General features: G+C 43.6%; 2 protein-coding genes across 11 annotated transcripts in view; one reads left to right on the top strand and one right to left on the bottom strand.

The window, feature by feature from the left end:
* The window catches only part of EFCAB11 (EF-hand calcium binding domain 11), a 235139-nt gene extending 221496 nt beyond the window's left edge, over positions 1-13643 (bottom strand). For 5 of the 7 annotated variants that reach the window (XM_059373544.1, XM_059373541.1, XM_059373542.1 and 2 more), the window contains exons 1-3: positions 13460-13643; positions 12824-12919; positions 8414-8459 (exon numbers count right to left, since the gene is read on the bottom strand). In XM_059373544.1, coding sequence (XP_059229527.1) covers positions 8414-8459; positions 12824-12919; positions 13460-13543 — 226 coding nt within the window. In that variant the 5' untranslated portion in view covers positions 13544-13643. The remainder of the gene's footprint in view (positions 1-8413; positions 8460-12823; positions 12920-13459) is intronic. The other 2 variants (XM_059373545.1, XM_059373540.1) reach the window with 1 other exon arrangement.
* Positions 13644-15386: 1743 nt separating this feature from the next.
* Positions 15387-26495, top strand: part of TDP1 (tyrosyl-DNA phosphodiesterase 1) — an 86014-nt gene continuing 74905 nt past the window's right edge. For 3 of the 4 annotated variants that reach the window (XM_059373536.1, XM_059373534.1, XM_059373537.1), the window contains exons 1-5: positions 15387-15512; positions 17338-17903; positions 21634-21677; positions 22819-22874; positions 24651-24747. In XM_059373536.1, coding sequence (XP_059229519.1) covers positions 17342-17903; positions 21634-21677; positions 22819-22874; positions 24651-24747 — 759 coding nt within the window. In that variant the 5' untranslated portion in view covers positions 15387-15512; positions 17338-17341. The remainder of the gene's footprint in view (positions 15513-17337; positions 17904-21633; positions 21678-22818; positions 22875-24650; positions 24748-26495) is intronic. The other variant, XM_059373535.1, reaches the window with a different exon arrangement.

Here is a 26495-nt window from a genome sequence, read left to right as displayed (position 1 = left end):
AAGTGGCTTTTTAAAAGGTATAATGCAAGCCTTCTCTAGTATGAGAAATAAAATTCAGATTGTGACTTCTAGAGTCCATGAGGGGAAAAAGGGACAAAATGTGTTCCCGTAAAAAGATTATAAGGACAGAAGGCACAAGTGGCATCAACAATGATGGGATGTCCCCTACATTCATCTGTTTTCTCTCTTTTTTGGAGTGGGGGGCATGCACGTGTGTGAGCAAGCACATGTGCCTGGAAGTGGGGAGGGCAGAGGGAGCCAATCTTAAGCAGGCTCCCAGCTGAGCACGGAATCCCACCCCGGGCTTGATACCACAATCCTGAGATCACAACCTGAACCAATACCACCCTGAGTGGGACATTTAACCGACTGAGCCACCCAGGCACCCCCATCTGTTTTGTTTCTTAGCGTAAAAAAAAAAAAGAGAGAGACAAGCCATACAACAGACCCTTAACTATAAAGAACACAATGAGGGTTGACGGAGGGGAGGTGGATGGGGAGGCTGGGCTAGATGGGTGATAGGAATTAAGGACAGCACTTGTTATCATGAGCACTGGGAGTTGTTTGTAAGTGATGAATCACTAAATTCTACTCCTGAAATTAATATTACACTGTATTTTTTTTTTAAGACTTTATTTGAGAGAGAGAGAGCACAAGCAGACAGAGTGGCAGGCAGAGGGAGAGGGAGAAGCAGACTCCCCGCTGAGCAGAGAGCCCGATGTGGGGCTTGCATTATACCTTTTAAACAGTGCTAACTAGGCCTTTCCCATCACTAGCTGTGGAGAGGGAGGGAAATAGCCCTTTTCTGTACTGTTAGCAAATGCCTCTGCATTTGACATGACACCAACGTTTACATGGACATGGAGTGTGGCGGGTAAGCATCATGCTGAGCTCTGCCTCCACACTGGCATGGCAAAGCACAGAAAGCACCAGGGGCTGCGGGACAAGCACACAAATGGCATCTGCCTTCATTCTTTTCACTAAGTCCTCTTCTTTGCCTCTCTAATTTTGCAAACCCTACCCATCCTTTCCCATCCACCTCTGGTCCATACCTCCTGGCATCTGGCCATGAATGAAGTGACAATACCTTTTTATCTTCCCTATCTTTGGTCAGTGTCTGTGTCTCCTAATTCTTTTCTACCCTACAGTGACACTTACTCAGCATCCTCTAAATGGGTAATGAAATAAATTAATTTAGGGGTGAATGGCCAATACTAACAAAATGGTCCCACGACTATGTTGCAGTATAAGATAAGCATACTGGGCATGCATTTTCTAATCACAGAAAAGAACTAAGAGATCCGTTGAAATCTGAAGTCAAATAAACCTTGCTAAACCCTCTATATTAGGGTTTTAGTTCCTTAGGTAGGAGCCCCAAACAAGAAAATATATACAGCTAAAAAGGGTGTTTACAGAACTTAAAACACTAGAAAATGGACATTTACATTTAAATCTGGGAAAACAATACATTTCACAATCAACTACTTGGCTCAAAACAACTCAGATGAGATCGCAATAAATAAAAGTATACAAACCAATTGGCCATTAAGCTCTTCCACAAATTATTTTCCAATTGAATTAACACTGGAGAGCATGACTGAGTCAAACAGTCCATAATCACTGTTACGATGAGCCAATCTCTTTGATTTTTTCCATTGTTTAAATTGGTTAAAAGTAAGTTCTTGGAAAGCCTTTCCTTCTTTATGCAAGTGAAATATGTTACTTGTTTTCAAAAGGTAATATGAAAACAGGAAGGGGGAAAAAAGCTGGATCTAATCACCTAGTGCAAAGAAAATTCTGAAGTACTTTGTTTTTTTCCGTAGACATATTTTATATGGATTTGGGATGAAAACACACCGACAGCTGTGAGGATTCAGTGGGGCAAAATTCATGCAGTTCTTACTCACAGCACTTGACTTACTTACTAAGCAAAAGTTCCATAAATCTTATTTGTTGTTATTCATATAAAATGCTCAATAACTGATCACACAGTGAAGTCAAATCATAGGATATCACCCATGGTTGTGGTCTTCCTTTGCCCCTCATGGAACTGCTGAGACATGGTTGGCATTAAACCACTGGCCTGCAATAGGAAAGTTTAAGGAAGAGCCTTACAAAATTCACTAGTGTATTTGCTGGACGGTTTGCGAACATCGATGGCCACTCATCAGCCTCTCTGCCATGTGATGTTGTGAAAGAAATATCCCAAATCAGGGATCAGGGAAAACTGTCTCTCTAGAAAAGAAGTTTCTATGGCATGGACGCGGATCACTGGACTGTCATTCCCTATTTGTTCTGGACATTAGGTAGCTCAGAAGCAGACCTGACATCAACCTCTAACAACAGTGGAGAACTTTCTGTGTACTGATCCACTCTGGACTTCAACTCATTGATGCAAGCTCCTGAGGGAGTGAACGCTGGTCTCAACCCTGTCACAATGACTAATATGACCCATGGCACTATTAAAATCAAGGGAAGGGTTTATCAAATGGTTGAGAGGGTGAGTTTGGAGATCAGAACACTGTGGTCTGCCTAAGTAGCTAGCTGGGCCACTCTAACTTAACCTCTCTGAGTTTCAGAAGGTTATAAACTTATAAAATGAGGATAATCTTGAGAGCATAGAGTCGTATTAAATTGAACAATTCATGCACAGTACTCATCATGGAGTCTGCACGTGGTAAGCTTTCAGAAAGTCACAGCTGCAATTATCATCTATAATAAATATTGTAACACACGTATATGTATTTTGTAAACAAATAAAGAACCATCAAATGCCAGGATTGAGATATTAATATTCCTCTCTAGAGCCTAATTTCCTCATGTAAAAGAAGGGAACAAATAAGTTTTCTAGGTCTGTTCTAATTGCAAACTACTTCTGTTCTCTATATTTAGAGAATGTATGAACTGCATGACAGAGAACAAGGGTTATTAGGAAATACAACCCTTTAAAAGGGGTTGCATAGGCGCCTGGGTGGCTCAGTGGGTTAAGCCGCTGCCTTCGGCTCAGGTCGTGATCTCAGGGTCCTGGGATCAAGTCCCGAGTTGGGCTCTCTGCTCAGCAGGGAGCCTGCTTCCTCCTCTCTCTCTCTCTCTGCCTGCCTCTCTGCCTACTTGTGATCTCTCTCTGTCAAATAAATAAATAAAATCTTTTAAAAAATAAATAAATAAATAGATAGATAGATAAATAAATAAAAGGGGTTGCATAATACATATTAGGACCACCCAACAGTGATCTGCTGCTTCCTAAACAAGAGGCTTGATTTTTTCGTCTCCCACTAATATGATTTCTTGTTCTGAGTCCCTAAACAGTTTTGGCTGATACCTGCTTGCTAGACATTAAAATGTCTTCTTGCTATTTCTGGCTGCCCTCAAATTCTCTCAGTGTGTCTTTCCTGGGGACACTCTACTCTTGCTTCTAATGGCTTTGACTTCACTTTTCACTACTCTTAATTTTCACCAGGAAAATCTACAGAAACGACCTGACTTTTAGAGAGACCAGTAGCGAGGTAGGACCTGGGCACCCAGGTTTCAGTACTGTGTGAAGCATGTGCCTGGTTAAGACTTTGCCAAATCAGGATCAATCCAGATGTAAGTCTGGACCTCACCCAGGAAGCTGGGCCTGCACAGAGAATCCTTTAGGGTGGCATGTGAGAGACCAGGCCTGGATATAGAAAGAGTCACAAGATAGCTGGAGAACTGCCAGGTCATGCCTACCAAGAACTTTAAAAAAATGGGATTACTTGAATAAATAGCTTCCAGAAAGCCAAGGTCAACATTTTGGTGCTTCTTCAAGATCAAACCATTAGGAAGAGAGACCATTTGACAAAACATTTAAGCTGTGCATAAACCGTCTTCCTGCACAAAAAAAAATAACATGTAAAAGGTGACTCACATATGGAAAGAGTAAAAAGAAGGAGTTGATGGTCTGAAATTGATTCAGCAGTGAAGAGTTCTAACAGAAAAAAAATTACGTTAGCAGCAATCAGAGTTCGGCAGGGATTTCCTGCTAGGATAATTTTTTTGCTCTTTTGGGTACTTGTGGCCTTGAGTCTCCCTTTCAAGGGAACATGAATTAAAGCTAGTTGGAAAGGTCTGACTTTAAGTCTATTCCTTTAATCTTTAAGATAGTAATGCTCTGAGAAGATTCACTTGCCATTGATAACAAGACCAGAAGAAGAAGGAGAGGGGAAAAAAAGAAGAAAAGAAAGAGGGTAAAAAAAGAAGAGGAAGAGGAGAAAGGGAAAAGACTGGAAACTGTAGACGGAGGAGAGTCCTTTGACAAGAATTTTGGAGCCAGGCGCTAAGCACCTCCACTGTGATCTCATTACCCCCATTCTTTCCCTGAATTTCTCAGAGGACTAAGTTATTTTGTAACCTTTTGAAATATATATATACACACACACACACATAATTATTTATGCTTACTTGGAGCAGCCTTTTGCCACAAATCAGTTCTCACTCTATATCAGAATACACACACACACAAGAGAAACCTTTAGAAGATAGAAAACCTTCTGCCAGAATTTACCCTTCAAATTACCCATACAGGAGAAAAAAATCACATGAATGTAACACAGGCAGGGAAACCTTTTTATGAAGTCTTATTAAACATGAGATAACTCATGGTGGGGGGATCTTATGAAACTGAATGTAGGAAAAAGTTATGTGAGAGTCAATCTTGGCTCTACAATGGAGAATTCACTATACCTGTAAAAAATGTGGAAAACCGGCGCCTGGGTGGCTCAGTGGGTTAAAGCCTCTGCCTTCGGCTCAGGTCATGATCCCAGGGTCCTGGGATAGAGCCCTGCATCGGGCTCTCTGCTCAGCAGGGAGCCTGCCTCCCCTTCTCTCTCTGCCTGCCTCTCTGCCTACTTGTGATCTCTGTCTGTCAAATAAATAAATAAAGTCTTAAAAAAAAAAAGTCACAACTAATTGAACATTACAGAAATATTTGAATATTCTGAAAGCATAAAAATTTTTTATAAAAAATTAAAAACCTGGGGAAATTCCACCAAGTTCGAGATTTTGTTAAAAACACATTCTTCTGCCAATAATTTGCTCTAAGAGTCATGGTTCACATGTGGTTCCAGACCTTGTATACAAAAGAGCAATCCAGTAAACTCCTTTGTAAATCTAACATTTATAAATAAAAAGATCTTTAGGGGCACCTGGCTGGCTCATTCAGAAGTGCATGTGACTGTTAATCTTGCCCCACATGGGATGTACAGATTACTTAAAGAAATAAAACTTTAAAAATAAAAGATTAAAAAAAAAAAAAAAAAGCCACACCAGTCAGAAAGAAACAGGAGCCAGCTTAAGGAAACACTCAATGACCAAGTCTGTGACAAAGTGAAAACTAAAATAATTAAATTAATAGAATGTAAATTATTAAAAACATAAAATTCATGGGTCCATGCTGATAATAAACAGAACGACTGATCAAGAAGGGAGGTCTCTTGCCCACAGTCAAGGGTTAACTGGAAAAAGCACTGGGCAGGGTGTCTGGGTGGCACAGCCAGCATCCTACTCTTGATTTTGGTTGGGGTCATGATTTTAGGGTCCTGTGACAAGAGTCCCAAGTCAGGCTGCATGCTCAGTGGAGAATCTGTGAGAGATCCTCTCTCCCTCTACCCCTCCCACTCATGCTCTCCCTCTTTCTTTCAAATAAATAAATCTTTTTGAAAAAAGGTGGGGAAGAAGCACTGGGATTAGAAATCATTGCTTTGTATCCATTTTGGCAAAAACTGGGTCAGACAAGAATCACGGTTACCAAATCTAGGGGGAAATTTTGATGAGAAGCAAAATATTTGCAATGTCTTCAGTGCATCTCCACAGGCCGCTTTTTAGTTGCAAAGGAAGAAAAGATAAACAGAATACAATGGAGAAACTGGATAACATCTTGATCAGTGATAAAAATTAATAGCATCTATGAGAGACAGGTGGATATTAGGTTCCTCCAGACATGATACCTGGAGAGAGACAGGTCACTTAAACAGCATTCTGGCTCAGAATGCTTAACTTCAACCTAATTACAGAGAAGCATTAGGCAAACACAAAACAAGAACCATTCTTATAAAACAAACACTGAGAGCTGGGTTATTTCCTCATAAATATCAATGTGTTTTTTTTTTTTTTTAAAGATTTATTTGATTGAGACACAGCAAGACAGGGAACCCAGCAGAAGGAGTGGGAGAGAGAGAAGCAGCCTCCCCGGGGAGCAGGGAGCCTGATGCAGCCTGATGCAGGACCCGGAGCTGAAGGCAGACACTTAACAACTGAGCCACCCACGTGACTCAAATATCAATGTTATAAAAAAGGTCAAAAAAAAAAAAAGTCTACAATTTTTTGAACTTTATAGTCCTTCTAAACTTAAACAGTCCTTTAAAGTATTCCAGTTTAAAGGAGGCTAAAGAAACTTGGCATTAAAGACTAATTCCTGTATTAAATTCTGTTATTAAGGACACTATCAGATCAAGTGATGACACTGGAATATAAACAGTAAATTAGATTAAAAATATAGTACCATTATAAGCTTATGAAGTTGGTAAGTTTGCTGGGGTTTGGGCGCCTGGGTGGCTCAGTTGGCTGGGTGACTGCCTTCGGCTCGGGTCATGATCCTGGAGTCCCAGGACTGAGTCCGACATTAGGCTCCCTGCTTGGCAGGGAATCTGCTTCTCCAGTTGACCTCTCTCCTCTCGTGCTCTCTGTCTCTCTCTCTCTCTCATTCTCTCTCTCTCTCTCAGATAAATTAATAAAATCTTTAAAAAAAAAAAGTTTGCTGGGGTTTTAGGTTCAGTGCAGTAAGAGGAGGTGGCAGCGGTAGGAGGGGCCCAAAGGGTAAGATGTTAACAAGTGCATCTGGGTAAAGAGTACACAGCTCTTCTCAGTATCATTTTATTTTGCAACTTTCTGTAAGTTCTAAATTATCCACCACCACCACTACCCTGCCAAAAAAGGTAATTTTTAAAAAGCCAGTCAAAGCATGCTCTGGACTCTATCTCCAAAACCAACAGTTATTCCCATCTCTCTCATCTTCCTTTCTAAAGCATTCTGCTAAGTTCAGACACATCTTTAAGTGCAAAAAACAAAACAAAACTGCTCTCGACCCCCAATCACTCTGGCCCTACTACAATGATGAAGTTCTAGAACATAGGTGAGGTTCGGTGGGGTGAGGTCTGGAACTAATGACCAAGAAAGAATTCTTGAGACATCTTTGGTGCAAAATGGTGATTTATTAAAGCGCGGGGACAGGACCCGTGGGCAGGAATTGCTGCTGCCCCGGGGATGTGAGGAGTGGTCTATTATATACTTGTAAGTTGGGAGGGGGTTAGGGATGGCGTAAGTCTCTAAGGAATTTTGGAAACAAGGTTTCTAGGACCTTGAGGGGTTAGCTATTGTCTGGGGAAAAGGTTATTCAATACCAGTAATAAAACCTTCTCTGAGACCCTTTAGATGTATATCAGTGGCCCATATGCTTAGGAATGATTGTAGACACTATCTTGGAGGTTTAGAGATAAAGTTTCCAAAGGAATTATTCAAGTAGACTTTCAGGATCCTGGTTGGAGGTAGGGGTCAGTCAGGCTAGGATTGTCCCTTGCCCTTAACAAAGCCTCAAAATGAGGGTAGTTGAGTCCCTAGAGGAGGGTCATTCTGCCTGTTTCAAGGGCTTGTCAGTAGGTAAGGAAATCTAATAATTTTCTTCTGCCTCTGTTTCCCACATCAACAAGACTTCTCTACTACTTCAGCCTGGCCTCTGCCCTCATTGCTCTTGCTAAATCAGTAAACACATCGAGTCGCCAACTCCAACAGATAAATATTCAGTAACTACCCACCTGACCTTTCAACAGTGTTGACCACAGCCTCTTCCTTGAAAGAATCGGCTTCTCCTCACTTTTGATCAGACACCCCTGATCTTCCTCCTGCCCCTCCATCCCTCTAAATCTTCTGCCACTTCCTAACTCTCTCTTGGACTTCTCGAGATTGATGTTCTTAAGATTTTCAGTCCACTCTGTCTCACTAGGTGGTCTCTCATCCACCCCGTGGTCTCAAAAACCATCTACATGCCAATGACTCCCAAATTTCTTTCTCCAGCCCACAGCTTTCCTCTGAATTCTGCAGAGTGCCTGACATCGCTGATTCAAAGGTCTCCCCACCCCGTCTTTCCATTTCAGTGAGTGCCGCTTCCGTTCATCTAAATCAGAAAATCCCCACCATCAGCTGGCTGTTGACATTCCAAGCAAGATTTTTCTTTATGGTTTTCAATGGTTTAAAACTGCCCTACAATAAACATATGTACTTATGAATGCATTAAAGAACTTAAACCTCTTTCCTTGAAACAGAACAAAACGAAGATGTTTTGTTCTTAATTTTCGCTTTATGAATGTCTAAAAATTAATTTTAAGTTTCGTATTACCGGAAGCATTTGGATTTACTGAAGACATCGCGAAATCAGCTTCAATCTAGAAAAGAAGAAAGAATGGCACATGTAATTTCATCAAATGTTTTCACAGTGCAGGTTCTTAATTCCTCAGGTGTGGGGAAAGATTGTATTTTATGAGAAGCCAACTGTCTTGACTTCAGCAGACAAGTAATATCGCAGGACAGCTGCAATAGTCATTTTATTCTTCCGTCTCTATCTAGGGTAGGGGGAGGGTGAAACAGGTGATGGGGATTAAGGAGGGCATTTGTTTTGTGAGGAGTACTGAGTGTTGTATGGAACTGTTGAATCACTACACTGTACACCTGAAACTAATATTACATTGTGTTAACTCACTGGGATCTAAATAAAAACTTAAAAAAAAAAAAAGTGGTATTGAAGCAAAAAATATCCCTGTATCTGTAAGATACAATATGCTAATCTGCTACAGACTCTAAAAGCCACCAAACTGTTCCATTGACCCAAAGAGTTGAAGCATATATAATCAATTATATATAACATAATCATATGCTGTCACACATGCAGCATAACCTAAAAGGTAATCTTTCTATTTCTGACAAATACAAGTGATTATTGCAATGAGCTTGATGGCTTTATTTTTGAACTTTTTTCCTGTTTATAAAAGTAACATGATGTAGAAAACTGTAGTAAAATATAAAAAATTCATGAAGCACATCTTTAAAAACAGTCACCCAGTAAGAACTACTATTAATATTTTGGCCTAGTTGGCATTTTTCCCCCCTATGGCTTTTAAAACATATTTCAGAATACATCCTCTATACGGTTTGGGACACTGCTTTCACTATGTATTAAAATACGAGCATTTTCCTCTATGGTTACAGGGCCTAATAAACACTATGGAATTAGAAACTTGGCAACACCTGACACAGTTTCTCTACTTTGGATTCCATGCCCTGCACTTTCCAGGTTCCTTTTGCCCCTGTCTGGGGGCTCCTGTTGCCCTCTTCTTTGTGGAGCCCCTGGTTCCCCTGAGATGTTGGTACCCACCAGTGGTATACTCTCTCAGTACATGCTGCATACTGTCCTCAGGCAACGCCACTCAGTCTCTTGCTCTGAGCTCACCTGTAAACAGAGGCATCCAGAATCTGTCTCCAGCCCTTACATCTCAATTCCTCACCTGGTTCCAGATCCCTGCATTTACAAGGGGCAGCATAATCTGAGAGCAGATCGTTACCACCAGCACACTGTTCACTGAGTGACTTCACTTGGGATGTCCACAGCCTCCTTAGACTTAATGTGACCCACAAACTCACTGACTTTCCTCCAAGCCTACTCCTCAGTTTCCCTACTTGGTGGTATTTACTATTGCTGCAGGCCTGGTTTCACACCCCTCTCTCATGGCCAACCTCATCTAATCACCAGGGCATAACATCTCCCAACACCACAAAGTGCTTCTGGATACTTCGTCATCAGTGGAGGCTAGCTAGCTCTTCTAGTCTAAGTGATGCCTAAACTCCTACTTTCCACTAGAATTAGATGACCCTTTTCCTTGTCCCCTATGCTTTGGGTTCTTCCTGTTCTTCTCCATGTTAGTATTTATCACAGAGTTTTTATAAGTCTCTCTACACTAAATTGTGAACTGCTTCGCAATAGGGGCTATATACTATTCATCTTTATATCGCTAGCCACTAGAAAGTGTTCATTTTATTACATGGGAACACTTCATAAATTGCATTGTGTAAAAACCATTGCCTGAGTGTTTAAATTATTTATTACATGTCGTGCATTCAGTAAATATTTCATCTGCTCGGAAGCAATATTCGAAAATAAAATCCCAGGGGTGTCGGCTGGTTCAGATGGCGGAGTACGCAGCTCTTGATCTTGCGGTTGTGAGTTTAAGCCCCATGTTGGATACAGAGATTAATTAAAAATGAAAACTTTAAAAATAAATAAAACGCCAAACCTCAACCTACTATAAAAGTAAATATCTGTTATATTTCAGAGAGTATACATTGTCATTTATTGAACACATGTTCACATGCAAATGATTGACAGGTTTACAGATGATTTGCTTTTACTTTACTGTTTAGTGATCTGCAGTCAGATAATTCGATTAAAAAATGAAATCCAGGGGCACCTGGGTGGCTCAGTGGGTTAACGCCTCTGCCTTCAGCTCAGGTCATGATCTCAGGTCCTGGGATCGAGTCCCACGTTGGGTTCTCTGCTCAACGGGGAGCCTGCTTCCCCCTCTCTCTCTGCCTGCCTCTCTGCCTACTTGTGATCTCTCTCTCTTTCTCTGCCAAATAAATAAATAAAATCTTTAAAAATAAAATGAAACCCCAAACCTCAGCCAGGTATGAGAATAAAAGTAAAAATCTGTTAAATCTCATGGACTGTACAGTGTCTTACCACATCACTGTACTTTTCATTCAGTTCCTCACCTGTATTCTAAAATTAAAGCCAATTAAGTAGATTCAGGCATGATAAAAGCAGAATGAAATGAGCTATCCTTCCAGCTGAACACAGGTTAAATACAATGCTTCAGAGGCCGGATCCATTTAGCTGACTTGTTTTAGATTTCTAGCTGAAATGAGTGCAGGTGAATGTAAGAGCCACAGTTACTGGGGGTCCGCCCTATTTCTCTGCACTCCACAACCAGTATCTCAGGACCAAGCATTTGCTAGGAGGTGAACCACTTTGAGCCTACCTGGTCCATTCATGGGACATATTTGTGGTAACAGAACTTATTTACGGTGAGGTTGTGATACATTGAAGCATAATGAGGGACGGAGAAGTGAGACATCAAATGGTTCCTGGCTTTGCTGGGCATGAGGAATAGCAGCGGCCAAGCTGGTTTAAGGAGAGAACAAGGGAGGGCATTCCAGGCAGAGCCTTCCATTTGATGGCTGCAACTGAATTTCTTCTTTTTTTTCTTTAAGATTTTATTTATTTATTTGACAGAGAGAGATCATATGTAGGCAGAGAGGCAGGCAGAGAGAGAGGAGGACTCTGAGATCATGACCTGAGCCACCCAGGCGCCCCTGCAACTGAATTTCTTAAAGCTGGATGAGATCTTGTCTCTGATTAATTCCAGTTCAGCATCTTAACAAGAGGGATCCATTTCTAGAATCAACATAACAAGGGGAGCAGGAAATCTGTCCCCCTAAAGCAAGCCGCTCCTTGAAGCTCAGCTTGACCCTCCTTATTAGTGACTTAGTGCAAACTCTTCCGAAGAATAATATCCAACAAAATTTCAAATGTACCTAGCAACTGTACTTCCAGGAATTTATTCCATAGATAAACATCCACAAGTATAGATATACATATAAAAGGATGCTCAACACAACAATGTTTGTAGGAACGAAAACTAATGGAGGCAATCTAAATGACCGAAGACTCTAAACTAGCTAAAGAGAATACTATGTAAACCACTTTTAAAATGTGGTCATGGGACGCCTGGGTGGCTCAGTTGGTTAAGCAGCTGCCCTCGGCTCAGGTCATGATCCCAGTGTCTTGGAATCGAGTCCCACATCGGGCTCCTTGCTCTGCAGAGAGCCTGCTTCTCCTTCTGACTCTGCCTGCCACTCTGTCTGCCTATGCTCGCTCTCGCTCATTCTCTCTCTGACAAATAAATAAATAAAATTAAAAAAAAAAAAGTTAAAACGTGGTCATGTGTGCTTTTGTGATCATTGTTAAGTGAAAAAAGCAAATAAAATAGGTATACTATGTACCCACTTATGTGTTTGATAGAATGCTAGGTATGTTTGTTATACATAGGAAATTCTGGAAAGACACACACAAAAAATTATTAATAATGGTAACCCCTGAGGAGTGGGACTCTTTGGTAGCAAAGGAAGGGATTTTACATTCAACTTTATACTTTTTCCAGACTGTCTGAATTTTTTGCCTGTGGAAATGTATTAGTTTTATAATTTAAATGAATTCCTGTTACCAATACCCCTGTCCCAGCCTTCCCTCTTGACACCTCCTTAGCATCTTGCATTTATTATAAGCCCGGTGGTGAGAAAGGTTTCATGAACTCTAATTCACCCTGAGTTAGGTTCTTATAAAGAGTAAAATTCACGGGGTGCCTGGGTGTCTCAGACAGTTAAGCTGCTGCCTTCAGCTCAGGTCATGATATCTGGGTCTTGGGATCGAGCCCCGCATGGGGCTCTTTGCTCAGCAGGGAGCCTGCTCTCTCTCTCTCCCTCTCTCTTCCTGCCTCTCTGCCTACTTGTGATCTTTCTCTGCCAAATAAATAAATAAAATCTTAAAAAAAAAAAAGTAAAATTCAGCACTGGACACATCTCTGAAATAGCTCTGACAGTGATTTTAAACATCCTAAACTAGACACTGCACTTGACTTAAAATCCACCCACTCTTTTATTGTCTGCCCCATTCCCAAAAAGATGAAGAAAGCTCTACCTTGGAGGGCTTGTACCCAAACAGCATTATGACAGCAACTTTAAAGTCCTCTCTGCTTAGATAGCCCTTGTTATCTTCATCGCATGCTTTAAATACCTAAAGAACATTAAATAGCTTCAGTTAGCCGAAACCGTTTGTTCTATTACTTTTATTATTCGCTTATATTAAATTTAGACCTCCAAAATCCAAAACTTAGCTGAGCAAGAGGGCTCGGAATTGGGAGTTGCATTAACCTAATTTTACTTCTCAAGAATTTTTCTTGTGCTAAAACTTACCACCACCACCCCCGAAATGCGCAAACGACTTAATCGTTAGACTGACGCAAATTCCTTTAAACCAGTGGGATCAATTCTACCCAAAATTCCGTCCTAGAATTAGGAAGGTGAGACAGATAGAAGGTTAGATAGAGGTTATTATTAATAAACTATGGAGCGGGTTAAAGAAGGGACTTGGAAGTTGCCAGAACACCGGACAGAGAGCGAGAAGCCGTGCAGCCCTCGGCTCAGTCATTAACCACGGGTCTTTGGAAGGACAGTGCAGTCCTTGCCAGTGCAACAGAGCTGAGACCCGGGCAGGCGACAGAAACAGGAGCCCTAGGTCAAGTTCGAGTCGAGAATCAGCCCTCCGGACACCTACTTCCACCCATTTCTTGTGTTCTGAGGGGCTGGCTTCCCACGTCCATGGCCGGGCCCCAGCCTCGGAGAAAAACATCGCGACCATCACAACCGAAAGGAACTGCAGAACCCAACACCTGCGCGGCCAAAGCCCGGTTGCCTCTGAGTGCCTCACTGCAACTAAGGAAGCTGAACTTGGCCGGGCAACTCCAACGTCTTCTCCCATTGGACAGCCTGCTAGCCACTGACGTTGATCCCACGGTTCTATTGGCCAGAGGCTTTAGGCCCGTTTCCTTGAAACAGCCTATAGCGGAGAGGCTTCTGGGCTCGCCCCCAGCTTTGCCATGCTCATCCCTTTAACTCCTTGCGCACCGCTGGTATACACCTCACCTAGGTCCTGCTTCACTGTCTCTTGCAAGGTTCCTCCCATTTTTCTGCCCCCACACCTTGCAGGAAGTTACTTTGTTAATTTTTATTTATGACGCTGTGCTAAACATAGGAAACATAAAACGTGTGAACTAAGCATTCAAAGAACCAAAGAGCCAAGGCTAGGATTCACGTGCACATCGGCAAGTCAAGTCATTGGGGTCCAGCCCTCCAGGGTAGTTACTAGGTCTGTTTTGTCCTCCCCATATCCCTGCAACGAAGCAGATGCTCAGTAAAGTCCTTAGGACTTTTATGATGTGGGAAAGCCAGAAAGAAATGTAAATAAAATTAAATGTTCTTATAACCTGCAGCCCACTGACAATTACTTGATACAGGCAGAGTATAACGTTCCTCTAAGAAGTTCCCAAACTCTTATTGTTAATGCCTTGTTAGAGTGAAAAACAACCTTAGCTTGACAATAGCAAGTCCTACTTTATCCCTTGAGTCTTCTTTAGCAAATGAAAGTCCTTTTGGAAACTTCCTTTGTCTTTACCTCCCCCAACACCAAGGTATATACTCAGTTGCTCCTCACAATACCGGGGTAGCAGCTCTTCCTGCCCAAGTCCTGTTCCCGCGCTTTAATAAAATCGCCTTTTTTTTTTTTTTTAAGATTTTATTTACTTATTTGACGGAGAGATCACAAGCAGGCAGAGAGGCAGGCAGAGAGAAAGGAAGAGAAGCAGGCTCCCCGCTGAGCAGAGGAGCCCCAGGCGGGGCTCGATCCTAGGACGCTGAGATCATGACCTGAGCCGAAGGCAGAGACTTAACCCACTGAGCCACCCAGGTGCCCCTAATACCGCATTTTTGCAAGGAAAGCATCTAAGAATTCTTCCGAGGCCGTCAGTTTCAGACCCCCCAACAACACTACTCCAAAAAAAATCACACCAGTTCACACCAGGCTGGTTCACCAAGTCCTCTGGGAGAAGTGCCTAGTTTGAAAGAAACTTTGAGAATAAATATTATAAACATTATTAAAAGCCGAGGAATATGGGGAGGTTTCCGTTTTGCAAAAGTTTATTTCAGACCTCTCTTTCTTCTGGCAAACCATTAAGACTAAAAACACAACGTTTCAAAGAAGAAACAGGTATTCGCGTTTGAGTGTGACGGGAGATCATTTATCTTTTTATTCTACAGCAGGTTTTACAACTTTGCACCCCCAGCGAGCTCGCTCCTCCAGGATAAAGGTCTCAAGCCACAGGGGCCTGGAACCTCCACTAATCCTCTCTCTGCCTTTAAGTAACTACCCTCTGCCCCGAGATCCGGGAGGCTGAAACTAAAGAGAATCCTTGCAAAGCGGATGAGTTTCGCCCATTAACTAAGGGAGGAGAGAGAGAACACTTGATTTCTCTCTCCCCCTTTTAACAGAAGCGATCAGGGGGTGAGTCGAGAGCTGGAAGCGGGCGGGATACCCCTTCCATACATTCATGCTGGAACCCTCAGCAGCCCCTTAGGATCCGGCGGGCTTTAGGACCCAGCGGCGGACGTTCCGGAAAGGGAAGGGGCAGAGCCAAGGGGGTGGAGAATGCGAGCCTGGGCCGGAAGGGTTTAAACCGCGCGCAGGCGCGGGCGGCGGAAAAGAGGGCGCGAACCCGTGGGTTGCTGTAATTTCAGGAACGAGTTCGGCTGTAGCTCCCCTCTGGAAGTGTCAGGTTCGTGGCGGGCGGTTGCGGGACCCTGGCCGGGGAAAGACTGCTCCTTCCGGCCTGGGCCTCGCGGGTCCCGCGAATTCTGAGGTCGGGTGGAGCTGGAGGTGGTGGAATCTGAGGGAAGCGGGGGTCTCTGGTAAAGACCCTGGGGAAGGTCCCCTTCTGGGCCTCGGCTTTCTCTGTCACAGAACCTGCCGGGCGCGAGCGGCAGGCGTCGCAGAGAGCCAAGGGCGTTGGGGGGGGGCGTGGGTGCGAGGGTTCCCCGCGCTCCGGTTCATACTCCGGTGTCCCCCACGGGGCAGGTGGGCTGTGTCGCCCGCCAGGGATGCTGGCGCGCGTGGGGCGCCTACTCTGTGCCAGGCACTGAACCTTTCTGGGCCGGGGTGCCCTGTTCTCGGAGCCCGTCATTCGCGGGACTTTGTATAGACTTGGTGCGAGCGTGAACGGAGTTTCCTCTTGGCAGAGCGCTTCGAAGGGGGCTGGACCTGGGGTCAGAACCCAAAAGGGGTAGCCCCTGTCATTGCTTCCTCCACGTACCCGGAATCGGCCCGCTTCGGTCTGGCCTCACCGCCTCACGCCGGGTTCGTCTCCCTCCAAACTGTTCTCACGGAGTTAGGGAACGTAATAGTTGAGAAAAGTAAATCGGGGCCACTGTACTCCGCCCCACCTTGTTAAAGCCTCCCGGGGCTGCTTCCCCCTACCCCGCACTTCTGAGGCTGAAATCCAGGATCTTTAACACGTACCTTCCTCCTTCCCACTCCCTTCATCCTGAACTACTGTGTTCCTTGCCCAAATTCCTCCTTGTAATCTAGGAGTTATTACAGCTTTGTTCTCGCCTCCTGGTCTTGGCGGGCTGGGTTCCCTCTACTTGGAATACCACCCTTTATTCGGCTGGTTCTTTTTCCTGCTCCAGAACTCACTTAAATGTTACTTATCCAAAGGACGTCCCTGTTTTACCTTAATACACCTGTAAAATGCAACCAGTGTCTGGAAAGATAGCTTGGTTTTTCTGTTGGTGTTGAACTGTTTTTTTCCCCCCCTGAAATACAATCATTCCGGGGACAGAAACCTTTTCTATATTAACTCCTTATCCCCAGTGCTAGGCACATAGTAGTTGCTCAGTAAGTACCTGTTAGCGTGAGCTCTGGGAGATAAAGATGATACACATTTAACAGGGGAGAAAACTGTCTTCACAGTGAAGTAACCTGCCCAACTACCTATTTACCACCTACTAATGATTGAGTTTGAAATTGGGGGTCCATGTTTACATGGACAAGTGGCCATTCCACAAGTGGCCACACAGGGCCTCTGTCCTTCTGGTGGTCTGCACACTCTACAAGGAGCCGCTGGAATGTGGAAAAGATCTGCCCAGTTGGGTCTGATGTGGTGAGGGGAGAGAGGCAGCTAGCATCTTTAAGAGGAGTACCTATTTGCATCACAAAAACGCTTTTCAGACACTAAGAAACTCGTTTCTAGTTTCTTAATTCCTTAAACTACCTTAAAAACCTCAAGCACCTGTTAGAAAATTCAGGGTCAAGGGTGAGTATTTTTATGTTGGATTTTAGTTCCAACTCTTTCCTCAGGCCTCTAAGAAAAAGGTCTGTGTTGAACGAGGAGAAGGTAACTAGGATTTTGGCTGTCAGTAGCAGATTCTGGGATTGTGCCTCTGAACACCTGCAGAACAGCTCATGTTCCTTACGTGGCTCAGCATCTGGTGAGCGTCAGGTGTGCTGTATGTGTTGTAGAAACTCACACTGACAGGGAATTTGAGAGCAACCGTTTGCCAATGGCCTAGAGAATGGAAATAATATTTGTCTTTCATTTCCAGAAGTATGTCTCAGGAAGGTGATTATGGGAAGTGGACAATATCCAGTAGTGATGAAAGTGAGGAGGAAAAGCCAAAACTAGACAAGCCATCTACTTCTTCCCTCCCCCGTGCTGGGCAGGAAGCGGCAAGTGAACCAAAATACACCTGTTCTGAGGCTAGGAAAGTGGCCCATAAAAGGAAATTATCACCTGTGAAGTTCAGCAACACAGATTCACAAGTTTCACCTCCCAAAAGGCAGAAGAGTGGTTCCCAGGAAGACCTAGGCTGGTGTCTCTCTAGCAGCGACGATGAGCTGCAGCCGGGAACACAGCAGAAGCAGGCTAAGAACATGGTGGTCAAAGAGGAGAGCGGCATCTCTTCTCCCCAAGACGGTGCTGCCCAAAGAACTGCAAATCACAGCCCTCCTGTCCTCCATGGACTAAAAGAGGAGGAAGAGGACTATGAAACCTCAGGGGAAGGCCAAGACATTTGGGACATGTTGGAAAAAGGGAACCCCTTCCGATTTTACCTCACTAGAGTCTCAGGAATTAAGCCAAAGTATAACTCCGGAGCCCTCCACATCAAGGGTAAGTGGGTGCTGCATGCCTGGGAGCTGTCAAGTGGCACTTGGAGAGTCCCCTTGGCAAAACAAGGAGGGTGACCTAGAATGACCTCTGAGAACCGTTCAGTCTTTTAACTACCCTCAGGAAAACTACCAGTTAGACAAGCAAATGCATTAGTTTGACAGCAAGCTGTTTACCTAGGGAATCACAGGGTGTTTCTCAGTCCTGTAGATCTACCAGTTGGAATGCTTAAATGATTGTCAACATTGTGCTAACTTTTAAAGCGTAAACTTATTAATAACATTTGAATGAAACAGCAAATATCTGACAGCAGTAGCATGACTTAAAACTTGTTAATGCAGATTTGGGGCTCCACCCAGGTTCACTGAATCAAACTCTGGGAGCAGGGCCCTGTAGTCTGTTCTAAGAAGCTTCTGGGGATTCTGATGAGGGAGCAGAAGGCTAGCTGAGGAAAAGCAGAAGCTGACATCCCACAAACCAACCCCTGCCCCAATGGGATATGTGACATTCCTCAGGCACTCCTGGCTGCCCTAAAGGAAAAACAAATAGTTAACTTACAGAGATTATAATCCTACAAGACCTATGAGTCTCCCTCAGTTTACAAGCCTTAGCAATTTACAAGAACAAAACATTTCTATCCATGGGCTAGCCTCCAGAAGGAAATGTAGATACAATTAAGTGTCCTTATAATCTGCAGCCCATTGACTGATACTTGAAGTGGGCAAAATGTAAGGGTCCTTCACAAAGCTCCCAGCTATCTTACTGCTAATGCCTTACTGGAAGGTTGGAAAACCAACCTTAACTTGGAAATGGCAAGGCCTCCTATATCCTGTGAGTCTTCTTTAACATTCAAAAACCCTTTGAAACCTCCCTTTTCCTTACCTTCCCCAACTCCCAGGTATATAAACAGCCACACCTGACAAACGTGGGGCAGCTTTTTCTGCCTACTGTTCCTATCCCTGTGCTTTAGTAAAACTACCTTTTTGCACTATAGACATCTTAAGAATTCTTTCTTGGCCGTTGGCTCCAGACCTCACCCCACCCAACTTCACTTATATTCTAAAACCCCATCACTTATGCCCGGTTGGGTTTGAGAACCACTGTTTGGAAGCCAGATTTCAGTTTTGGTGAAGAAACAAAAAACCCCAGCATGCAAATAGATATTTCAGTTCTGAATCAAAAGATAGTCTTCGGTTCCTTTGGTTATTCCCCAGGGTGCAGCTGTGTGGTAGAGTATTTTGTCCTCATTCTTGGTTGGTTTTTGTCCCAGGCTCCTGTAAGAGCTCTGAAGTAATGAAGGTCAAAAGAATATCTTCTGGGGGGACGCCTGGGTGGCTCAGTTGGTTGGACGACTGCCTTCGGCTCAGGTCATGATCCCGGAGTCCCGGGATCGAGTCCCGCATCAGGCTCCCAGCTCCATGGGCAGTCTGCTTCGCTCTCTGACCTTCTCCTTGCTCATGCTTTCTCTCACTGTTTCTCTCTCAAATAAATAAATAAAATCTTAAAAAAAAAAAAAAAAAAAAAAGAATATCTTCTGGGGCGCCTGTGTGGCTCAGTTGGTTGAGCATCTGCCTTGGGCTCAGGTCATGGGATCAATCCCCACATCAGGCTCCCTGCTCATCAGGGAGCCTGCTTCTACCTCTCTCTCTCTCTCAAATGAATGAATAAGATCTTTAAAAACAAAAACAAACAAACAAAAACTTCTGTTCAGAAAAGGCCCCTTTCAGTCACACCTGGGTTTAATGAAGTGGCTTTTGGAAAGCCCTTGAGGATGAAGGAGTCATTGCCAAGGGGACCCAGTTGTGTCATTGAAGTTGGAAGTCTCAGCCCCATCTCCAGGGAGGGAGAAAGAGACCCGAGGTTGTTAATCATTAGTGGCCAGTGATTTAATGGCCTTCGTAATGAAGTCTCATTTAAAAAACCCTAAGGGGTGGCGCCTGGGTGGCTCAGTGGTTTAAAGCCTCTGCCTTCGGCTCAGGTCATGGTCCCAGGGTCCTGGGATCGGGCCCCACATCAGGCTCTCTGCTCAGTGGGGAGCCTGCTTCCCCCTCTCTCTCTGCCTGCCTCTCTGCCTACTTGTGATCTCTGTCTGTCAAATAAATAAATAAAATGTTTAAAAAAAAAAACAAAAAAACCCTAAGGGGTTTGGAGAGCTTTTAGGTTGGTGAACACAGGGAGGGTGGTGTATATTCCTTCCCCCATACCTTGTTCTTTGCATCTCTCTAATCTGGCTGTTCCTGAGTTGAATCCTCTTATATTAATAAACTGGTAATCTAGTAAGTCAGGTGCTTTCCTGAGTTCTGTGAGGCATTCTAGCAAATTTTCAAACCCGAACAGGGGCAAAATAGGGAATATCGTCAAGAAACTGCAATATACTCCTTTTGTGTACCTCTCATAAAGGTAGGCGCTTGGGCGCCTGGGTGGCTCAGTCCATTGGGCATCTGCCTTCAGCTCAGGTCATGATCCCAGAGTTGTGGGATTGAGTCCTGTGTTGGGCTCCCTGCTCATCAGGTTGCCTGCTCTTTTTGCTCTCCCCTTGCTCCTTCCCATAACTCATACTTGTGTGTGCGCAAGGGCTGTCAAATTTATATATATTTTTTTTTTTAAAGATTTTATTTATTTATTTGACAGAGAGAGATCACAAGTAGGCAGACAGGCAGGCAGAGAGAGAGAGGAGGAAGCAGGCTCCCCGCTGAGCAGAGAGCCCGATGCGGGACTCGATCCCAGGACCCTGAGATCATGACCTGAGCCGAAGGCAGCGGCTTAACCCACTGAGCCACCCAGGCGCCCTCAAATTTATATTTAAAAAAAAAAAAAAAAAGGACAGGAGCTTCCTTAAGGCGGTGACTTTGAAAATTTTTGTACCCTACCATGTAGCTCAGAATCTGGAAGAAGCACTCAGTAAGCATGGGTCAAATAAAGGAGCCTGCTCTTAATCCTTGGGCAGTTTGATGGCTGTGAGCACATGTGCTGAAGCCAGATAGCCTGGCTTCAGATCTCGACTATCCCTTCCTAGCTGTCCAGCCATGGACGACCTCCTAAGGGGAGACCCCTCATCTGCAAAGTGGGAATGAGCAACTCCAGCTCAGAAAATGGCTAGGAGATGGAAGAATGAGCGCAGGGACAGTGATAAGAACAGTGCCTGGCACCTAATAGGTTCGAGTCCAACTGTTATGATCAATGGTGGTAATCCTGTAATTCCTCTCCTAGTACAGTTTGAGAAGTGAGCTTTCTGATCTTACTTGAAATCAAGTTGGAGTGGGTGCGAGGTGCAACCGCCTTCAAGATGACCTGGAATGCTAGAAATGTGAACTTGGGGTTGTGGGTGCCTCGGCCCTCCTTCACAGGAAGCAGGGGCTCTCAGGCTCCAGAAGACAGTCTTGCTAGTACTGGGTTGGGGAGGTTTCTTGGAGGGCACTTGAAGGAGTTAAAAGTTAACATCTGGGAAGAACAACAAAATGTCATTATTGTCTTTACTGGCAGTTTTTAAAATTGACCAGCCATCAAATTCTGAAGCTGACGTTTTAGTTTTACATTATATTTTGTTAAAATGTAAAAAATATTAAAGAGCTCAAATTTTCTATTGAATTTTATGGAACATTAGAGTCTGGCTTTGTAGTCCCTTCTCAGTTCAGTTTTCACAGCCGAATTTTGATTGTGAATAAGTCAGTTTGTGATTATTACCAGATTTTTATCAAAAAATGAGTTAGATCTAAATGTTTTGTCTTCTCAGATATCCTGTCGCCCCTATTTGGGACACTTGTATCTTCAGCTCAGGTGAGTTTATGGTGGTTTTTTCTTTAGGGGAGAAGGGACAAATACACCCATAAGAAAATACACGTGAGGACCTGTCTCAGTCCTATACAGGGTTCCCGAGGTGACCCATACCAGGAGGCTGGCACCAGGAGCTATGGTTGTGGTATCCAGCCATTAGCATGGAGTAAGGATGCCACGATCAGTGGAGCTTCTGCTTCTGGATTGGGTGACAGGGACTGGCCAAGAAGTCACTTTGGGAATTCAACCTGAGGGACTTCTTTTTGGGACCCAGCTAATTTCATGGGGTTCTAGTACACCTCCTGGGAAGGTATAGGTAGGTACGTGAAGCCCCAAGTCATTTGATTTGCTTTAGGAAAATGTTTCCTACACTTACCAAAAAGCAGTGAGTAAAAGTTATTTGTACTTCTGCGTGTTTGATTGCTCCTGCTTTATTGAGCTGGCCCCTGGTGTTGATGAATCATGTTAATGCTTCATGCTCTTGAGGAAATAGTGAGAAAACAGGTCACATCCACGAAGAAACCAAAGCTGTGTGCTTCATGTTCAGCTTGGCCTCCAGAATCCTAGTCTCCCGTTGGGAACATGGCAAACTTGTGTTCTTTTAGCTAGATAGGAGGAGGAGGGCCAGGGATTACCCAGGCATGCGGAGGAGCCCCCCTGGGTAACCGTGCAGAACTTGTAGTCGAGATGTAATTGTTTTAAGCCTGGTGAATGTCCGGTCCCAGATTTCTGTTCATAAAGCAAACCCGTAATTTAGGCTGAAAGACTTTTCTAAAAGTCTTTTTTATAATCACCTAGGGGAAAAGGGATAATTTTATAAATCCATTTATTTAAATTAATGAGAGGGCTCTTAGAAATATGTAGTAAGACTGTCTAGAAATACACATACTGCCAAAACCTGCGGGTTCCTTTCCTTAGAACCTGTTTTCTCTTGCACTACTCCACTGAGTCTGATTCCTTGAATTGGGTATTCCCTTCAAGAGGTATTTTAGGTTTGAATATTAGAGCACAACTGTCCAGGTTTATAAATAATATTTGGAGTTTGTCATTTGTCTAGGGTTTCTTTCAATTCAGTAACCAAACCGTTCTTACAGACTGCTTGCCTGAATTACCCATAACCCCATCCTTTTCTTTACCCATCTAGTTTAACTACTGCTTTGACGTGGACTGGCTCATAAAACAGTACCCACCAGAGTTCAGGTGAGTACCACAGGAAGACTGATAACATCCTAATTGTAACAGGGCTTTAAAACAAGATTCGTGTTTCTCAGGCAACTGCTGTTCATCTTTCTTGATTATTTCTTTTGAAACTATTGAACTCCTACAAACTTAGTTATATAGGGAAAACAGTGTTTGTTGATCTAGTCCAAGTAGTTGCATGCATTCCTAATACAGGTTTTAGCATTTGCCTCTGCAGTTTCCAGAAGTAGATAAGGACAAAGCAATCTAAAGACAACTTTGATACTAATGTGAAGGAGAAGATCATTGCTACCTGCTTTCCAGACTTGTAAGCATATCACAGTTAGTGCGGCAGTGCTGTTCAAAGAATTTTTTTTTATAGGTGTTTTTTGTCAGAGCATGCAAACACAAGAGCAGGGGGAACAGCAGGGAGAGGGAGAAGTAGGTTCTCTACTAAGCAGGGAGCCCAAAGCAGGACTCAATCCCAGGCCCCCAGGATCATAACCTGAGCCAAAGGCAGATGTTTGACTGAGCTGCCTAGGTACCCATGTTCAAAGAATCTTTGCTTTGCAAATGATTCTTCCTGTGGTTTAGGAGCTAGTGAAGGGGGTTTAAAACTTCCCTTGTCCAGAGTATGGAGGTGATGGACTTTTCAGTTTGTCTTCTACACTTCCTCAGCCCGGTGTTAGGCAGTGTAGACCAAATAAAAATAGCATTGTATGGTGCCCCACCACCTGTCTCATTTTTAACATTCACCTAGCAAAACCCCTAATAGCAGGTAGGTAAAGGAATTTAGGACCTCAGATTCTGGAAACCTTTATTAATAGTAGGCAAAATGTTATTGAAATTTCCCAAATGGCTTTGACACTCAAAGGCTTGTATTTGACCTGTGACATATAGGATTAGTTTTAGCTACATGTAACAGAAAAGCAAAAATAACCGTGGCTTAAATGAGAGGAAGTAATTTCTCCAACCTAAGAAGTCCAGATGGTAGACATTTGTAGTCTGGATTGGGGGCTGCTACAGTTCTCAAGGACTTACCCACCCATTATGTCTTTCTGTCCCATCATCCCAGTACATGTCTTCAGACTCCCTCCATGATCCAGGATGACACCCAGGGCTTCAGGTCCACTGGTCTGTGGTTCAGATGGCAGGAAGGGGAAGGGACAAAAGGGCCACATCCTAGCTGTGCTTCCTCTGAGCAGTCTCCTAGAAGTCCTACGCAGCACCTTTTATTTCACTGAGCAAGACTCAGCCACACAGTGCCTTGATTCACTGACATATAACAACCTGTTAATCTGCATTGTGCGGTGGGCCTGGGCTTGTTCACTCTTGGATCTTGGGGGACTGCTGCTGCCGTACCTAGCACACGATAGTTCAGTGAAGATAGGTCTAATGAGGAAATGCTCTTTGGTCTAAAGAAAGGGAAAGAAAAGAGCATCCTACTAGATAACAATACATGTTTTTCTTTTAATCTGACCTTGAAAATATGAACACAGAGCTAACTATATGTTCTTTTGGACCAAAGAAGATAATTACGCAGGGACTTTCTCGAGTCACAATCTCTCTGGGTCATAACAGAGCTTTGGGACAGGCCACACGATGCTGTTGTAAATGTAACTGGTTAGTGGAGATTAACTGAGCAGTGCTACTTATTAGCTCTGTACTCCATGACCACAAAGGCCAGAAATACTTGTCTGGTGGTAAGAAAACTAGCATTCCTTAACCAATTCCTTAACTGATCAACTAGTCTTTTTTATAAAATATGTATTGTAAATACTTCTGATCTGTTTTCAGGAAGAAACCGATCCTGCTTGTGCATGGAGATAAACGAGAAGCCAAGGCTCACTTACATGCCCAGGCCAAGCCGTATGAAAACATTTCCCTCTGCCAGGTAGGCTGCCTGTGGCTGTTTGAGAATCCTGCTTAGTCTGAGAGTTGGAAGGAAATTTAGACATTTAGTCTAGCCTCCCACCTAGAGCAAGAGTCCTATCTCTAACATCGCCAACGGCTCCTTGTCTAGCCTTGACCTAAATGCTTCCTGAGAGAGCCCATCTATGCGTGGGCAGCCCTTGTTGGAAGGATTTTTCTTTATGTTGACCTGATGTCTCTGTATGTGTCAGGGTTCTCCAGAGAAACAGAACCGATAGGGTATGTGTATGTAGAAAGACTTCTTTGAAAAGAGTTGGCTCACATGATTGTGGGGACTGGCAAGTCCAAATGCTGTGGGGTAGGTGTGTGGGTGGGGCCCAGAAGAGAGGAGGTGCTGCAGCTCAGCTCCAAAGATAGTCTGAAGACTGAGTTCCCTGTTCCTTGAGGGAGTTGGCCTTTTTTTTTCACTTAGGCCTTCAATGGACTGGTTGAGGTCCACGAAAGGTAATCTGTTTTACTCCTTCTACTAAATTAAATGTTGACCTCATCTAACAATAACCTTCATGGCAATATCTGACTAGGTATCTGGGTATTGTGACCTTGCCAAACAAAAGTCCTCACCATTTCCTTTTACCTTTCAAGCTTGGGTCCTGATTCCCCTCTCTGGGGCCACATAAAATAAATTTCAATCTCAGATATGAATGATTCTTATATGTAAAGTCCTCTGTTGTTCCTCCTTAGTTTTCTTTAGGATCAAGCATGGTTTCTTTGGTTGTACTTATAACAAGAATCCCTGTCTTCCCTCAGCGTGCCTCCAGTCCTCTGTTTGCATCTAGTTTGTCAGTGTCCTTCTCAAACCTAACCAGGTTGTCTGGATATAGTTCAGTGGTTGCTGCTTTCTAGGAGTGCAGCTTAAAACTTTTTATTTTGACAACTTACCTGACTGTTATTAGCTGCTGCTGACCTGTGTCCAGTAGTCTTCTGATCTTTTTCACGTGAATTGTGGCGAAGGTTTATACTGGGGAGATGGACAAATTAAAAGCAAACCTGTTAGGAAACTACCTATGTGAGTCGAGCTGCAAATCATCCAAGCCTGATGAGATGTTAAGTGGTCTTAGAACAGGTGTTTCTGCTTGATTTGCAGGGACCAAAGCAAAGCTGAAAAGGCCAGGAAGTTGTTGCCCAGGTTCTTGTTAGAGTCCCAGAATTCTGTCCTAATGCTCTTCAGTCCATACGTGGAAATACACTATAAGTCTTGGACTTCCGTTATGACCAGTTGCTTTTAGTTCCACCTCGAAGAGAATATTGTGTGTGGCATTTCATGCAAGAAACCGGCACATGGGGGAAAGAAAAGCAAGAATTTTTCATAGTAGGATTTCCTTCCTGTGGAAATGGTGGCTGTGAAGTGGCTGGTGTCATACTGACCTTCTCCTGTTTTAGGAACTGGCCAGTCCATTTTCAAGCAGCCAATGTTCAGATACTTCCACAGCCCCTTTCTCTCCTTGCCAGAGTGAGATAGCCTCCGGATTTCTGCTCTTGGAGTTTGTTGACAAGAGTGAACTACATGGAACCTAGATGACTTTTCTCCATTTTTTCTCTAGTGTTTTTTTCTCCGTCTTCATATAAGATGTAAGAATTCCAACTCATTTTGATGTTCTTTCAACTATACAATGTTATCTGTGTATATGTGGGTTTTTTTTTTTAAGATTTTTATTTATTTATTTGACAGAGATCACAGGTAGGCAGAGAGAGGGGGAAGCAGGCTCCCCG

The sequence above is a fragment of the Mustela nigripes genome, chromosome 13 (assembly GCF_022355385.1).
Source record: "Mustela nigripes isolate SB6536 chromosome 13, MUSNIG.SB6536, whole genome shotgun sequence".
Taxonomy (NCBI): Eukaryota; Metazoa; Chordata; class Mammalia; order Carnivora; family Mustelidae; genus Mustela; species Mustela nigripes.
This window is presented reverse-complemented; position numbering and strand designations above follow the sequence as displayed.